Consider the following 18,764-nt stretch of genomic DNA (forward strand, 5'->3'; position numbering starts at 1 on the left):
AATTTGAGCAATGTTATCAGGAAGCTTGCAATGTTTTCTGGATTAATGAAATAGCAAGCCAAACCCAAGCTGGTGTAAAGTGGCCAGCCAACTGCATGAAAATTCCCCAGGCTCAGGAGGATACTTGGTAATGACCTGGTTAGGGTTCCCTCTTTGTTCACCCTTATAGAGCACCACATCAAGATCACCCTTAGCCTCAATGAATCTGTGAGAAAGGGTGTACCAGCTTCCAAATGTGTCATGTACATAGCTGTAGTTGAAGACATGCCTAAAAGGTGAGAGAAGAAGAGATTTTCTGCACTCTGCAGTGTTCCCGGATTTCCGTAAGCTCCAAAGCTTGCAGCCATAGGGCCCTGTGCTGATGGCCTTCCTCCAATAAATCACCAACTTGTGTCCAACTGAGAACTGCCTCAAAGATCTATCACATCTAAACAATCTTCCAATAACTTGGTTAATTCTTAACCTCTTATTGTCAATGTTAGTGTTCCAAGTGATGTGTTGTTTAAAAACCACCCCCAATAGGCAAAGTCCCAGCAAACCTGCAGTTTTTGGCCATTCAGTAGAATTTGCAATTCCTTCATAGATCTTGTACTCTTAGAGAAACACATAACCTTGCATTTCCCTGCATTAGCAGTTGAGCCTCCTGCCCGCATGTAACGGATTTATGTATCCATTAATGCCTGCAATTATTTGGGGGTTCTGGCGAGTAAGATTATGATGTCAGCTTAACTTAGGACAGGCAACTGCCAGTCTCCACATTGGGGAACCTCAGTGTTTTTGGTGGCCAGTGTTGATGCTAGAGCATTGATATATAGATTAAACAGAAGGGGTGCAAGTACGCATCCCTGTCAAATGCCCTTCTCTGCCTCAGCAGGCTCACTTAATTTTCCTCCCCTCCCATAATGGACCTGAACCCGAGAATTGGCATGGAAGCACTCTATCATTTGTATCAAAGGATGTGTTATAACTAGCTCAGCAAGAGTCTCTCAGAGCGGTCTTCTGTCCACATGGTCAAAGGGTGAACTCACATCATGAAAGCCACGTAGACAGGAGACAGCATCACAGCCACGTATTTAGACAGGCTTAGGTGTACATTATTATATTGATTCGTAGTCCTCAAGTCTACCCTATAGGCCAGTTGTATGTCAGTTAGGAACTGTGATCTTCAATCCACTCGTTCAATCTTTTAAGCAACGTCCCTGATACATTTTGGGACGTACTGTCCAGCTATGTAACTGGTCAGTAAGAGAAGGGGTTTCCCTTGTCACCCGTCTTATACATTGAAACTATCATTCCAATTTTACAACTGTCTGGGATCCTTTTAGTAGCTATAAAGGCACTAAAATCTTGGATTAAAAAGCAACAGCATAGATCATGATTGGCAAACAAAATCAATCGGCAATCCACCAAAACACAGGGCTTTGAGGGTTTTTTACTCCCCGTTATAGTTAACATTTTCCTAATAGACAGAAGGGACATCATCTCTGTGGGCTCCACAAAATACTTCTCTCTTTGCTACTTTGTACACTGCCACTACTTTTTAAAATGTCTAACCCAGTCCAGTTCCGGGACATACATTTCCAAGGCTGCAGCATATCCTAGACCCAATCCCAACATATTCCTAGAGATAACTTTACAGATTTGATTTTGTGTCATGGGAGGCAGCCACCAAACTCGAGGCATCCAACTGTTCTCTAGCAATGTCTGCCCTTCTGTTTTGTAGTTCTCGATCATAGTCTTGCCTCCTGAACCTAATGTTTGCAACGTTTGGAGAGGGCATTTTTTTAAATAGCAGCAAGAAGCAGCCTCTTTTACTCATTGCAAGTTTAAGAGAGCCAGAATGTTCCTGTGCTGGACCTTTTCAGTCTTTGCAGGTTTGGTGGGGCAACAAATCAACTTGTGGTTCTTCGTGTAAAGAGCAAAAGATTGAATAATCTCCAATAGTGAACGCATGGGGTTTAGGCAGTTCATTTGGACTTCTTTATTAAATTACACAGTCTTGGTGGACAGCTCCGACTCTCTATCTCCTTTCCAGTGGAGCACACTGGCTAGAGGCCCCTTTACCAGTGGTTGAGAATATGTGTCATCCCGTGTCCTCACCTCCCTCCTTCCTGACGCCCAGTCAAGTGAGAGGGGGTGATGGTCACTTTCCCCTCTTGGTGGGATCTCAAAATCTACAATACGTCCTCACCGCTACATGGCGATGCGGATGAAGTCTATGAGACTATGGTGTCTGCTGTTATCGAAGGTGTAGCTGCCTGCAGTATTAGATTGAACTCCCCCATTGATTGCCCTAAAGCCGGTCTCCATCAATATTTCCCAAAGCACTAAAGTATTGCTGAAAATGACAGGGTCCACTGGGCATGGATTTGGAATTGATAACACAATTTTCTATCATTGTCATAAAGGAACTCTTGCCCAGATCCTAAACAAACATTGAAATCCCCTCCAACTATCCCAGGAACGTTGTGGCCTTTCCAATGATGACCTGTTATCATGATATTTTTTCAAAATTTGAATAGGTGTATCATCACCTCGCCGCTTCTTTTATTTTAGAAATGAATCAACCCAAGTAAATTTGCACCCGGGATGTTGACTGACATGGAAAGGATATTTCCCTTCGACTGTCTTGTAATGCATCCCAGCCCAGAGTAGTTAAAATGTAATGGTAGCCCACCAGAAACTCAACCTTTTGTACTCGATATGACGACTTGTGCGAGAAAAGCCAAAACCCATGTAAATTAATGTGTTCCGATACCCAAGTCTCCTGGAAAATGATGACTTGGTAATCATTTCCAAACTTCCCCCCAGGATTCGACCTGCAATTTGATAGATAAGCCCACAATGTTCCAGACCAAGAGATTACCCTGAACCCTCCCCTATTACCCTCCTTACAGTGTGAAGCATTGCTTCCGTTAAAGTCATGTGTCTTCATTGCCCCAACTACTTCCAGGGGGTCTGCTGGTCACTCAATGTCCTCCATGCCCTGCAGACACTCAAACCTGTTTGTAATAGGGACAGTGACGGTGCTGTTCCCAGAGCCTCTGGAATATTGGTCATGCAAGGGTCTAGAAGACGCTGATCAATCATTAGCCAGAGTCCCTTTGTCTTCAATAGGCCTGTAGAAAAAACCCAAAGGGAGACATTGGATGTTAGAGTGGACACTTTGATGGTGCAAACCATTTCACAGTGTGTCAAGAAACTCGTTGACTCATTAAGGGTTATGGTTATGCAGTCGCCGGGGATGCATTACTCACCTTTGCCCACATAAGAGGAATGTCTTGGGCATTAGGTGATCTCTCCCTTCAACAAAGAAAACCCACACACATGCCTTAAGTAGTGAGTCACTTTAATCATACGGGAAATAGTGTCCTCTTCACAGTGGGCAGCAAAAGTCAGGACATTCACCATAACTATGACCAAGGGAGCTGCCTGGGGAGGTAACATGTTGGTGAAACCTATGTAGCAGGCCTCCTTCGTCCCCCAGAGGGCCCTCCTCTCACCATCAGGCAGCTGTGCTGATCTTCCAGAGCTGGTGATGAGCTTGTGAGATATATAATCTTGGGTGGCGGCCCTCAGCCTGCTGTTGCCAAATTACATGTGCGCCTGGAGTTAAGGTCCTTTGCCCAATCCTTCACTGCTTCCATTCTCACTGTACCGCTACCCCTTCTGAGATCATCTATGTTGGGATCTACCGATTGAGCTCTGGCCTCACAGTTGGTCTTCGAGATTCTGATAGAAAAGTCAATACTGGTGACTCCCCGTGATCTGATAGGTCGCTTCTCATAGGATTCTACAGTGACATTGGCCAGCTATGTAATGTACTCAGGCATCAGAGAAGTGGGATGATTAATACCCTCACCTGTACTTTTAGCAGCCACATGAAATGAATCTACCTTGTATTCTAATCTGCACGAAACCTCATGGATATTTAAAACATGGCTTCCGGTAATGGCTAGTAGTTTCCCAAAAATATGTTCCAGGTATGCCTCCTTTTTTCGAATGTGGAATTGCCTGTCATTGTTGAGGAATTTTGGCCTGCTGGCCTAGCACCCTGTAGTTGCCTGGTTACAAATATGATATGATGGGTTATTTATAACATGCTTAAACCCAGAGGTTTCTAAGCGCGGAGCCAGGGATCGAATGTGTGGTGCTCCGTGTCGGCTTGCTTCCAAGGCGAGCGTGTTGCCCCTGAGCTATCCTCCCGGGATAGCCTTCTCCTGCACAGTGTCAGTCGATAGAGCTGTTATCGTGCATACATGAATCTCTACCTCTTAAAGAATGGCTTCAAAATCATCAGGGATCATCTGTCACGTCCATGTTGGCAATACATTGTTCAGCCATCATGATCGTTGTATGCAAATCTCCTACTGCTTTATTAAGGAAGCTTGCCAAAGTGCCAGACCCATCGCCAGGTTGATAATTTCTCATCGGCCTGCTCACAGTTGTCCCACCTTACTTCCTTAGGCCCTAGACATCCTTTCATGTTTTTAGATGATGTAGGCTTCTTTTTGGCAATGGACCCTGCATAAGACCCTATTTAATCACAAGCCTTGTGATTCACCATCTTAAAGTTCGATGATTAGGTCCTTACGCTCAAGAAATTAGACTGTTCAAAATGTCAGTAAGTACTTAAAAACATGTAGACTCAATGTCACACGTCGGAGTCAATCAGAGTGTACAATATCTAATGTAGCATATAAACAACTTCAATAAGAGTAAACAAGTGCCTAAGTGCCTGGCACTTTATTGTCCTGTTTCCTACAGAGTAGTTTATGCAGGAGGTTACAGGATAGAGGAACAGAACACAATTTGTGTCCAGTATAGAAATACATGATTTTGAAGCCCAGACACTTCTCCTGTGCCTCAACCTCCACATGACTTGTCGTGGTAGGTTGTCTCTTCTTTGAGAAGTCACTCAGTTGATGGGCCAACATTGTGACCTAAGAATGAGCCTCCGCCAGAGTGCCATGTGTGTGAAGCGGTGCAGCTTTGCAAATATGCATATGTATTTGCTGCTTTGCAATGTTGTATATTTAAAACCCTATATGTTGATGTTTCTGGGGCTATTCTTAAGGGTAATTGTTGTTTTATCTTTATTTTCAATGGCAATAGTTGAATGAAGGTGACATTTTGCATTATCATCATAAATAGCATAATATAGAAAGAAACACATCATAACATTCCATTGATGCGTAGCTCACATAGTAAACTTAAATCTATCAACACATGCTTGTGCTTATAATTTTATGAAAAAATTCCACACTTATCCTTACCACCAAAGCACTTGAAGAGGACTCTATGGAGTTATTAGATGCCTCAACTCATTATTTCAGGAAGCACCCATATCTATGCCTCCCAATGTTTTGGACTACAACTCCCATCAGCCCTTCCCAGCACAATTCAAGTTGAGGAATGGTGGGAGTCGTATTCCAAAGCATTTGAGGAGGCACAAGTATCAGACTGCTGGTCTATGCTAATGCCATAGCTGTGTTCTCTTATTCTGTCCTTGCACATACTCGCCCTCCATTTTCATTAGCCATACTGTACCTCTGTGTTTGAGAGCTGGAACCAGGGCTGTTTTCCATATGTGAAGATTTCCCAGAGGATAACCCCAAAGCTCCAAACGTCACTCTCAGTGGTGAATTTCCTGTACATTATGCTCTCGGGTGGCATCCAACGGATAGGCAACATGGTATGGCCACCCACCTAGTTGAGAAAACACAAATAGAATGGTAGTTATAATTAAACAATTCTTTGGTTATAAGAACTCCAATCAGATACAGTGCTGCTGTAAAGTAGGAAATGCATTTAGCAATTCTGCAAAGAAAACTCTAGATAGGGCACAATGTAATGTGGGTAGGTACATGAATCATAAATCACCATGAAATGTCCCTGCTCCTACAACACATGCAGATCACATTTACTGACATTCCATAATGTGCTCTCACTCCCTGAGTGAATGTTTGTCATCACAAAACAGTTTGGTTCCTGAAAGAGATGGGGTCTTAAGAAAAGGATGGAGTTCGGATTAAAAGAAACATTTACTCTAGCATACCAGATTTGAACATTTAGGTCACAAGAGATCCTAAAGCAGAGGACTACAACCTTTGGCTCACCAGATATTTTGGGACTACAACTCCCTAACCAGTGAATTCTATGGTCCGTAGATCATAACAGTCCTATTTCAAACATCTGGAGAGATGCAGGTTGCAGACAACTGACCTAAAACAAACAGCTGTCCAATTTACACTGCTTCGGACTGCTTCTGACTGCAGAGATTTTTTTTTCCTCTGATTAACACAGTATCTGCCATTTGGCATACCACAGCTTTAATACATTTCAATGCACCTCTGGTGGGTTACATCTCCAGTTAAAGTGTGTACCAAAAGCCAATGAACACCATGCTGTGAAGTATGACACAACCACCACATGGCATGATTTCTATAAAGTAAACTATTTCAAGTAAAAGAGTTGTCAAAATAAATGGAACCCAAGGCTATAACCCTAAAGCAAACGGATGGCAAAAAACTGCAAACTGGTCTGGTCCTTCTAAATGTGGGACGGATGGCTTATTTTTTTATTGTGTTGATTCAGAAAGGAATATTAAGGATTTAAGATCACACAAAACATCTTACCAGAAAGAAAAGAGAGACAATTAAGATCAACGTGAAACAATGATAAAGCATATACACAGATTCATTTCCATTTTTGTTATTATCTTGGTCACTCATATCATTTATATCACTCTATAAACCTTATCAAAAGGTATCATGAAGGTCAGATGATTATCGAAAATCTTGTTTAACATAGCTGCAAAAACTATATACTCGGCCCTGTAATCTAAAAGTTGTGATAAAATATATAGAGTTACATATAAAAGATTGAGGAAATGTACAAGTTTCTCAATTATACAAGGCTTTAATGTTACTTAATTTCTTCAGGTGAGATTCAACGAAAGAAGAAATCTAATGACGGCAATTTATTGCATTCGTAAGTCATATTTGAAATATTTCATGCCATAGAATTTCTGATGTTAGATTTCTAACGTCTTTGAAATATATTTTCAAATGTCATGTCGGCTTGACTACGAGCATCGGACATGCTGTTGATAAATGTTGCAGATTTTCTGGCTGATCTATTTTTTTTACAAAATCTGCATATATTGCCGGATTTGGGCATACGTTTCCATTTTGATAGCACCTCATTTGTTTTCCATAGGTTGAGCCGAAATCTCAAAAAAAGTACTTCTATATGTTTGATATTTTTTGTAGCCATATGTGTTGTTTCGGAAATCTCTATATTTCATGCATAGATCCTGAGTGCAGATCCAGTCTTGTTGGTAAAGCTTCTGCTTAGCACGTGTCAGATTTTCGATTAACGGTTCAGGTAACTTATTGACCTCCCGCATGATTTTCATAGTTTCTTGTTTCCAAGTGGCAATGAAGCTGTGATTGGATGATGCTAGACAGTGGGATAGAATTTGCAATAGGGATTTTGAGGTGGTAGATATGAGGCATTTCCTATATAGAGAGCATAGTTTCCAGGTATAAATGCTATGTAAAGGAAGTAAGCCTAGTTCATGCCTGATTATGCACATGGGTTGTGAGAGGGGTAGGGAAAGGACATGCTTCCGAAATGTGCCCTCTAGAGGAAGCCAGAATGATATTGGTCTCCACATCTTGGTTTCAGCACCATATAATACTATGGGGACAACTTTCTGATAATATAAAAATGAGTAATGGTGAATAGGAACATTCCCATACTTTGCATGGGTAATTCGGTCTTGTGCAATTGCAATTGTGATTTTTTTCTTTAGCTCCATAATGTAAGGCAAGTCAGAGTTATGATTGTTCAAATTAACGCCCAAGTAAAAATATTTGTTAACAACTTGGAGTTCTTTTTCATCTAGAGACCATTTGAAGAAATGTTTATCATTCTGCCTCCTGCCACAGTTCATGATATATTTTTTGGGCCAAGTTAATCAATAACAAGTTTTCATCAGCGTACTTTCCTAGGGCTGTCAGAAGCTTTATTAGGCCTCTTGGGGTCTTGGACAGTAGAACTATATTGTCTGCATAAAGCATGGAGTGATGCCCTAGCTTTGAAGGGTCAGAGATGATTTTGGCAAGAGTTTGCTTTAGATGTGAAATGAAAAAATTAAATAGCGCAGAAGCCGAAATGCATCCCTGCTTTAGTCCTTTAAAAGTCAAAATTGGAGGGGTTTGTTTGCCTTCCATGGTCAGTCTGATTTGGACCATTGTATCTGTATGAAGTGGGTGAATAAGCATTTGAATGGCATAAGGGCAGTTGGCTCCTTTTCGTTTGTGCATTAATAGTTCTCTCGCAATTGAATCAAAAGCCGTTTTAAAATCGATGGAGGCAATATATATTGGCTGTTTCATTTAAAGACCGTGAGCTTTCATAGTGGTGATAGATAGCAAATTGATAGTAGTACCCAGGCGTTGAATGAAGCCAGTTTGAAATGGGTTTCGTAAATTTTGTTCAGACACCCATAGCATTAAAATCTCTTAATATTAGCCACGTGAATAATTTCCCAGGAGCATCGAGGAGGGTAAAGGGCCGATAATTGGCAGGAGACCGCCAATCTCCTTTTTTTAAAGACCGGTACTACCACTGATTTCCATCATGATGGAGGAGTGATTTTTGTTGCTAGTGCTCAATTAAATATGGTACATAATATTTTAGCCCACACCACAAGATGGAGTTTAAGCATGGAATTATTAAGACCTTCTGTTCCTGAGCTCTAGAAGAGCTGAGTTTCGAGATGTAGTATAGGATATTATTTTCGTCAAAGGCCAGATCAAGTGTGGCTGTTGGCATCAAATTTGCAGACAGAGCAGTTTAAGAAATTATGCGTATAAATTGGTGCAGAGGCCATTCCATACCTGCTCTGATACCTCATTCATCTGCGTCGAGAGCTGAGTGATATGAGTTGCTCGGTTTAGTAAGTCCCAGATTGCTGCAGAGTATTTAGGCTTCAAGGGAGAATACAAGAACAATATAGTGTGTCAAGTTTAAGTGAGAGATGAACCATAAAAATGCATCACATTAGTTATGATTTCCACCTCTCACTCACTACCATGACAAGGGTGGGCCTGCGCAATGCAGTTAATCCCCTGCGCACCTGAGAGATAACACACGCCAAATTTGGCCTTGGACCACATTCCATTCAGAGACTGGGTTGTCACAAATGTCAAGCAAAACAGGAGTTGCAGAATGCACCACTTTAAAATGAATTGTATTTCTAAAATTTAGAAAAAGGCCCAAATATGTCAGAAATATAAGTATGTTAACGGAGAACATGGACTAGGAAACAAAAGTTTTAAAATAATACAATTCCAGTGGTAACATTTTGTCAAATGTTGGCACACTCATGCTTTTCTTCCGAACATCAAATAAAGGAAAGATATCCTCATTCCTTCAGAGTCTTTCGTTTGAATGCTTTATGTCTCCAACAATTGTCATACTATTGTACAAAATGTATAATAATATACTGACCTTAAATAATATCCTCCAGTATACTATGTGAAAAGCAGTGATGCTGTTCTATTGGTTTCAATTGGACCTCATTACGAGGCTGGCGTTAGCCGTGCCTGTAACACAGGCACGGCTGCAGCCGATATTTCATTTTTTCCGGCGCCCAGAAATGGGCAATTACCGGGTCATTACGGCCTTGCCGGATCCGGTATTTTCACATTCCTAGGCGCCGGGAAAAATTCTTCCCCATTCTCATTTGAGCCCCAGAGGGCTAAATGGGAATGGGGAGGTCGGATGCACCAGCACCTTGTGAACAGTGCCGGTGCATCGGACATGCTGTGCTCACGGGTGCCCCTCTGCCCACCAGTTTGCCGGTCCGGGAACTACGGTACCGGCAAGCTTACCGGTACTGTGGTTCCCAGACTGGCAAACTTATAATGAGGCCCAATATCAGTGATCTGTTTGATTCAGCATATCATTGTGCTGACTTGGGTATCGTCTCGGAGCAAAACAGCAGTCCCCCGATGGGAGACCTTCAGGGTATAATCCTAGAAAAATATTCTAACATTGCAGGAAAATATAATTCACAGTCCTTGCAGAGATTAACAAGTACAGAAAGGCACCCACGAGCACAACTCGTATGTTGCCAGTCCGGGAACTACAGTACCGGCAAGTTTACCGGTACCATAGTTCCCGGACCGGCAAACTTATAACCAGGCCCAATATCAGTGATCTGTTTGATTCAGCATATCATTGTGCTGACTTGGGTATCGACTCAGAGCAAAACAGCAGTCCCCCTGTGGGAGACCTTCAGGGGATAATCCTAGAAGAAATATTCTAACATTGCAGGAAAATATAATTCACAGTCCTTGCCGAGATTAACATGTACAGGAAAACATCTGTTTGTTTTTATGGCAGGCTGCACACATTTTCACTGCATGTCACATGAGATGTTGAAGCATCCAGCATCATAAAACCGAACATGTGTGTTAGTCTAATGGGGATCTGTCATCCCATTGCAAATCCTTCCCTCCCTTAACCTATCAGATAGTTTTACTAAAGTCATGTGCAGAAGCACAGTCCTGGCACCACACTTCAAATGCAGGGCATTATGCAAACAATACCTTTTACATAGAGAAGCTAATTATCTCATGTTCGGTGTAAAACTAAATTTGCATTGCCTTCAGTTTTTAATAAAAACAAAAAATCATTAATTGACTAAACAATATGCCAAATAGGTGTCACATATCCAACCGTGTGACTGAAAGATCAGACTCCAATAATCTTGTTTTCATTGAATTAGCATGATGCTGTCATGGATTATGGAAGACAAATTAAATTGCTGTCAATAATATTAGGAATAGTAATTGGCTCCCACATGTTATGACCTCAAGTTAGGAAAATTATAATCATTCAATGAAGAATGGAGGGTGTATTTAATAATGGTGTCAAGCTATTAGTTCGGCCAGCGAAGAACTTGGTCAATCACATTGTGTGACATAATTATGACGTAAGGTGAGAATTTGAAAATAGTATGAGCACAAAGGAAAGCATTCTGCCACAGGGAAAGACTGCAGGAAATAATACCAGCTGTTACTATTGGATGTATTAAAGAGAGAGAATAACTTAAGGGCTGCTGAATTGTAGGGTTCTGGATCAAGGGAACATTCCTGATCATAAGGGAACCTGCAGAAGGAAACCTGAAAATGACTGAGACTCTTCTCAGAACACATGAGGGTTTCTCTTAGATTCAGGCTTACAAAGACTGATCAAAAGTGGATATGAGATTTCCCCAAATTGATATATGCCTCCTTTCACTATTTTCGTGCTTAGTCCAAAAGAGGGTGTGGTTTGGGAAATTATCAAAATGCATTGATTTAAATGGGAAATAAACAGTGCAATTTCATGGCATGTAAAATTGAGTGAGATGACAATTTAATCCAAGTACCTTTCTGGGTTGTGTGCTTGTGCTAGCACTTCTGTGCATTTGGCACATAACTATTTAAAATAATATGTTTTAAAACTGTACCTAAAGGGTTTTCTCAGATATCGTTAACATTGCACTTTGATATAATGATGTCCATAGCAGAGCCTAATGAGGATATTTTTGATAATATGTATTTATTGAAGGCCATATCTGTTTAATAAGGAATGGGAGATAACAGAACATTTAAAGGATAATTTTAATTCCCATAAAAATAGTGCAAATGTAACTCTCATGCAATACCCACATACTGACATTTCACAGTAAGGTTCATATATATTGTTATTTGTTCAACACAATCTGAAAACGATTTCTCAGGTTGGCTGGTTGGTTTGTCAAAATAGTCTGTGCATTGTAAATTGAAAACACTACTTCCCTAACGCAACACCTGTAGAATTCTAAGCCGAGGTAATGTAAGTCTTTTGTAAACTGCACTCACGTGTTAATTGTCCAAAGCACCGTATCTACATGGTAAATGGCAGAAACGCAACAGTTCTCAGATACTATAAATTGCTGGTTTTATTGAGGAAAGTAAAGGGCATTGATTCATTTGTAAATGTGACTGTGTAATTTGGGCATATTTCTTTGAAGGATTTTGAGATACTGATCAACAGGTCGTAGTAGTGCAACTAGAATGACTAATGTTAAACACAACAAAAAAAAACACAGAATGGCTAATGTTATTCAGAATTTGTTGTATATTTATGTATATAAAATGACAGAAATGGATCCATGTTTGTGCATGTTTGTGAGAAATAACATGATTTATGCAGGCAGGGTAATTTCATTGTCTCTAGTCAAGCCTTCTTTGATTCTGTAACACTGCAGTGATCTGCCCAGCATATATCCGATTTAAATACACATTGTGAAGGATAAAAACTTGTTTCTTCCCAAGAATTATGAAGTGAGAGTGTATATCAGGGAATATGAGATTGGGGGTGTCCAGGTAATGAGCAACTCGCATATTAACATATTAAGCATGATATATCTTACAGGTCCCATATGGCACACATGTCCAACAGCACTGGCAAGCGGCTGAAAACATTGAACTGTGTTCCAGCTACGGCTCCTGCACACAATCTTCTGTGCTCATTTGAAAAACGTTTGCATATTTGTTCTATGGGTGCTCTACTAAAGCAATATGAAACGCTTGCTTAACAATGAGATTCATGGAATCTTAAAGCGCATCAATCCCGGATGTATGCTTTATGATGTAGAACAGCAATTCTTTCCTGAATATATGTGTCTGACAGAAGTAAATATTGTGATATCTGCAAAGAACTGTCACAGCCATCTTCCCTTCCCCTTCCCGCTTTTTCCATCTATTATCTAAGCACTTACTCTTATCACTGTCCCTTGACCTCTGATAATAGCTTGTCTGTTTGCCTGTTCTCCTTCTTGTCTTCTACTCCCTCTCCCCCAGCACTACCTTGATCAGTCGCTGACCCTTTAAGATAGTCACGTGTTTTGTTCCTCTCTCCCACACCTTCCCTCCTCCCCCTCATTTTGTGATTCTTGCACTGCAACAATTGCCGTCAGGCATAGTAATGCTACTGCTAGTTTTGTCTCCTTTTTCCCTCCCTCACCTCTCCCATATTGTTCCATACACTTGTACTATCTGATATGATATGATAGTTATTATCACATTCTGATTTGTTTCAAGGACCTGTAAGAATGTAACTGTATTCTCCCATGTTCCCTCCCTCCTTGAAGCTCTTTGAAACACATTGGGCCTAACTACGAGTCCGGCGGTAACCGTGCCTGAAATTCCAGCAGGTTACCGCCGGACTCGTATTACCATTCCACTTCTGTGATTCCCGGAATTACCGGGGCATTACAACCCCTGTGTTTTCTGGAGGCAGAATTCGGTAAATCCCCATTCCCATTGAGTCCCATAGGACTCAATGGGAATGGGGAAGTGGAAACACCGGCACCATCTCATGATGGTGCCAGTGTTTCCACGTCCGCCTGCAGGTGAGTGGTGTTAAACCCGTCAGGTCAGACCTGGCGGGAATGACACCTCCCGCCTGCAGAACTCGAGATCACCCGGTATGGAAACAACGGTGGCGGCGGGTTTAACACCACCGTTATTTCCATACCGGGTGACTCGTAATGAGGCCCATTGTGTATAGGCGCTTTACAAATAAACAATCAATATCAATATCAATATTCCGCTTGCACTGTCTCTCTCTTCATCTTCAAGTCGACTTGCACTCAGTGTCTGGGTTCTCTAAATAGGTATCAATACCCCACATTTCTCAACTTACTTCTCCCTCTTTCCCCTCCAAGCCTAATCCCTCCTTCCCTCTTACAGGACCTAGAGGCAAGGGGCTGCCAACATGACAGAAATCTCCTTATACCAGACCCAGTTACTTTAGATTACGTTACATAGAGAACTGCATCATAGAGTAGGCAGATCTAATGTATCTCTCACCGGATTGGAGACATGATCCCATCCGTGCACCCTAAGGAGATTTGAGTTCTGGACATAAGGGACAGTTCTGGTAGAGAAGAATTGTATGGGATAAGATCACAACATGGAGCTGCTTGTCCAGAGGTGTGTGGTATAACTTTATATTGTGCTACCATCGCTGGCTCATAGTTTCTTGATTATGAGAACATTGTCGAAATGTTGTTCCACTCGAGAAATGGTATTTTCATGCACGGTAGCGACGGGGGCCCTATTGTTGCACGGCACAGCATTTCCTGTTCAGGTGCTAAAAGATTTTGGGAGGTAGTATGGTTTAATGAATGACACAGGGATAGTGGTCATCTCCTTAAAGGTGCTGCACACATGTCAACACCTTCCCTACAGCTTAACACCGCTGTCCGGTCATGTACTTGCACCGGATGATATGATTGTTTTGTGTGAATCCGGCCCCCCTGTGTGTGAAAAGTGTTGCAGGTGCAAATTGCACATGCAGGGCAATTCACAGATTTTCCTATATTCACCATGAGCACTTTGTGTCTGGCTGCAGCCACAATTTACACCTGCCACAATCTACACATGCAAAAGGATTTATAGTGATTTCGGGTCAGGATGTCTACATTCTGCTGCTAAATGCAGATAGCTTTCCATCTAGAGTCCAAGAATAAATTGGGAAAGAACTAAACTGAGCATGATATGATATGTTATTTATAACATGCTTAATACCCAGAGGTTTCTAAGGGTGGACCCGGGGATCGAACCCATGTTTATCCGTGTTGTCTTGTTTCCATGGCGAGCACATTGCCGCTGAGCTAGCCTCCCGAGACAGCACTCATAGAAAGTGCAGGCTCTGGACAATGAAAGATAAAGTAAATCTTCTGATATCGTCATGTCATAATTAGCATACAATTTCTGATACATCTGATACAATTTCTGATACATCTGATACGGTGTAAAGTAACCCTTCTGAGAAATGTATTCCCTGCCCCCAAGAAATGTAGACAGGCCCATAATGTATTATCATTATCAAATCACTATTGTGATGGCATACTGGGTACCTAAAGTCCATTTCACTGAATCTACAGCTGTGGACAATAATGATGACTAGTACCTTTTCACTCCATTAGCTGCTTTCCTTGGCACTTCCTTTCCATCCCATGTACTTACAGACAATGGGGGATTCCCAGAGTGGTGGGGCGTTTGCAGGTGGTGTCTGATGCAGTATCCACCTTCAACAAGCTCGACTGATGCGACCGGTTGCAACATTTGAAGGTCAAACAAATTATCTGAGGAGGCGAATTCAACACAAGAAGCTGAGACAGGGCACCATGATGCCTGCTCAGTGTAACTGGGTGTCCTTTCCCTTGTCAGTAACTGCGTGAGTGATGAGATTATCGGCACAATGTGGCGGCAGTGTGCAACTGGCAAATCCTGTCCTCAGATTTGATCATTGACTCGCCCTTCGACATACTTCTAGGCTAGTTTAAGTTTTGTTCAGACAATGAGTTTTTTCCAATGCTATCAAGTGACAAAAACATTCACAGCTGCATGTTTACATCATAGGATCTTGAAAGTTCAGCACTGCAGATGTTGTATAACCAGGCATGGACAATCCAATTTAAAGAGGACTCTTATTTATAAGGGAGAACACATTGATTACATATTACAGGGTAAAAAGAGCACAAAAGTTGTTATTAGGCATGTTAACTTTGGTTATCTATTTGGAGCAGTACATCTGGCACCTTCACAGTATCTAGGGCCATTTGATGGGGTATCCATTATCATCATTCATGTTGGCAATTCACATTGAGCCTCATGCCAAAATATAAGGGACGACCTGAGCATCTATCGCTTTGAGCCTTGCAACGGAGAACTATTAAACATTGATCTTTACGTGTATGATGTAGTGCCTTTTTCATGCAAGCCAGAATTGGCTTTCCCAGCCATCCTTGCAAAAAGCACAGGAGTCTGGTATGCGTGCAGGGTATTGATTAAACATTACCAAATTTGGCATGGAATGAGTACACATTGTTTTCAGGACCCCACTGTAGGCAAAGTTGCAAATCTGACCAATCAAATGGAAAATTGTAGAGAACTGACATCCAGTCTTCAACATAATTTTGACAGAGATGAGAGATAAAAGAAAAAAAAATCTTTAATATTGTGCTTTAATCATGCCGGGGACCAGGATTCCAACCTGTGAAGTTCTGCCTTGTTGTGCGTTAAAGATAAATGCATTGCCCCTGAGCAATCATGCCGACCATAAGGTATACTAAAAGGAATCTTCTCAGTCAGAATATTGGCCAATATCACTTATGGGCACGGTAAATGGTATTAAGACGGTTGACTTTCCAAAATGAATGTACCTTTATCAAGCTCTGACAATTTAGTTAAATAGCATACCATTTACATCTTTGAAGAAATTCATATCTGACTTCATCTAGAATAATAAAAGAATTTGAATTTAAGTAGAGGTCTTGAGGTGAAGGTGGATTATATTTGGCAAATTCCAAATATTAAAACTGGGCAGTATGTTTTGTGCTATTCTCAGGCACTTATTGGTCCTGGAGGAGAGCATCAACTCACTAGTCAAAAGGCCTTGAAGAAGATGAAGCAATACTGGATGAGCAGCATTCTAACATGTTTTAAATGTTAACAAATCAGAAAAGCAATGGCTAAAATGAAGGCATACTTTTGACACTCACGGGAGGTATAACTCTTTTCAGAAAGCACCAGAGGGAAGACTTGTAAACTCCAATTACTAGACCAGTTTCATGTTGGTGCCCCAATAGAGGATCCAGTTATTTGAAAAGAGATGCCTTTTGTGAGTGTGGGTAACCCAGAAGATTTGGTAAAGGGTGGTGTACAATTGTCTCAGAAACTGTGAATTAACATGAAAATTCAATTTGAGGAGAAAAGGTTGCAAAATAAGGACAGCTGAGATTGCACCAAACTGAGTTTGTGTTTAAGAAAAAGGTCACTTGTTTTTTAGTAAAGTTATAGTTCATTTAAATATATTTCAAAAGGTTTTTTCATGTTTGTACAGATTTAAGTTTTTAGAAAAAAAATATATCCTTTGTTCCCTGGTGCTTTACATGTGTTTCACCAGTAGGTAGAGTACCGGTTCTTCAGAAGGAATTGGATGGAAGATTTAGAATCTCATTGTGTTAATGCATTTCCAAATTTTTGAGCATTTTCCAAAAGGTTACAGAAGGTAAAGAATTGATCCTTTTCTTTGAATGTATGCGCGTTTGGGTTTTAAATTATAGCTGCTGATGAGCCACATGTAAGGGCTCAGCATGTGTTTCTCGGGTCTGTCCAGCTTGTCAGTTTGGACGACCATTAGAACAATTTGTCTTTTTCAGCAAAATCGCTTCCTTAATTCTCCCATAAGAGGCTTGTCGAATTAAAATGTTTTCTGCGTGTTGGCCAGAGGCTTGAACTATATCTGCAAGCATACAAGCCACTTCAACCAATGTTAGGTATTTTCTTTTATTATTGTGTGAATCCCCTGCATGATAGGACTCAAGACCACATTAAATCTCCTTTGCACAGTTGTAAATATAGTGAAGGGAATGGAGAAGAATATGAAGATCCTTGGGGACATGTAGATTCTGTGGGGACAGAAAGGTTTGTGAAAATATAAAACCTTTATTGATTGTGTTTTTCATTTTGAAATTGCACTACAAACTAGTGTAACTTTTTTAGAACATCTGAAATGATGTTTTGAAAGTACATGGGCTAGGTGTCTCGATGGAGATTGTTTTACCGTTACAGTGTCAAGTTTACGGATTTGGTCTGCATTAATGGTGCATTAACTTTTGTGTACATATAACCACTGTTTTATTTTTTATTACACAAGTCTAATGTGTAGCCACGTACATGATAAATAACATAATAATAAAAAAAAATATATATATATATATATATTTATATATATATAATTTGACCAGCTGGTTAAGTATTCACCTTAGAGAAAGGAGGACACAAAGTTATTTTGTTCTTGTTATTCTTGTAAGTAGTCAGAATGCAAGGGGTGTCAGTAAAATCATGGGTAGTAGGACATATTGAATCTATTGCGACGACATGGTGAACAGAAGGGTCTCTGATGCTGCATCTTTTCAACGAAAACTCTTTATTAACAAAAAAACAGGGTGTAAGGAATAAAGCAAAGTGGTCAGACAATAAGTGACTTAAACATTCAACTATGTGCAAATAACGCAAACTTAAGGTGTATTTCACCTATGAAGGAAAAAGGTGCCCAAAATAGTAAAAACCTTAATGTGAACATGCCTGTCACAACTAATTCTCAAATTAAAATGAATGTTACCTGGATCAAAACTTCATAAAAAGTGAGTTGTCAGAATAATCAAATCAAATGGTGCAGTAAGGAGAATAAACATAACGTCCCTCCCTTATTTGAAAAGTCTTGAGGGCGAACTATCTAACATGGAGTCCTCTCCTACCAAGTCCCACAAAGTACAGCAATTCAAAGAGGTCTTCTATTAGGGTTTAATCGGGTAGACAATCAACATGGCCGCTTATGTGAAAACATCAAACTGGGACCTGTAGTTGCCAACCAGGTGGAGGGCTTATTGGGTGAGGCAAAATCTGGGTCTGGTGCTTTAATTCTTTACCTCCGTCCTCTGGGTGATTCACCCATCTCACTCTTTCTTGGTTGTTTGGTATGTTGTCTCAACTTAATGTTGGGTTTCTGGCTTTTTCTCTATCTCTCTTTCTACCCCAGCATTTTGCTTCTGCCACTCTTCTGCTTCCAGGAGACTTGTTCACCCAAAGTCCTGTTGGAGTCCATTCACCTTCTTTCTCTATTTGACCTTTTCCCAAACTATC

General features: G+C 40.8%; 1 protein-coding gene across 3 annotated transcripts in view; it reads right to left on the reverse strand.

Moving 5' to 3' along the window:
• Positions 1-18,764, reverse strand: part of NTRK3 (neurotrophic receptor tyrosine kinase 3) — a 1,833,633-nt gene that overhangs the window by 15,777 nt on the left and 1,799,092 nt on the right. For all 3 annotated transcript variants that reach the window (XM_069624286.1, XM_069624285.1, XM_069624287.1), the window contains one exon: positions 5,551-5,709. In XM_069624286.1, coding sequence (XP_069480387.1) covers positions 5,551-5,709 — 159 coding nt within the window. The remainder of the gene's footprint in view (positions 1-5,550; positions 5,710-18,764) is intronic.

The sequence above is a fragment of the Ambystoma mexicanum genome, chromosome 11, assembly GCF_040938575.1.
Source record: "Ambystoma mexicanum isolate Mex_15411 chromosome 11, UKY_AmexF1_1, whole genome shotgun sequence".
Lineage (NCBI taxonomy): Eukaryota > Metazoa > Chordata > Amphibia > Caudata > Ambystomatidae > Ambystoma > Ambystoma mexicanum.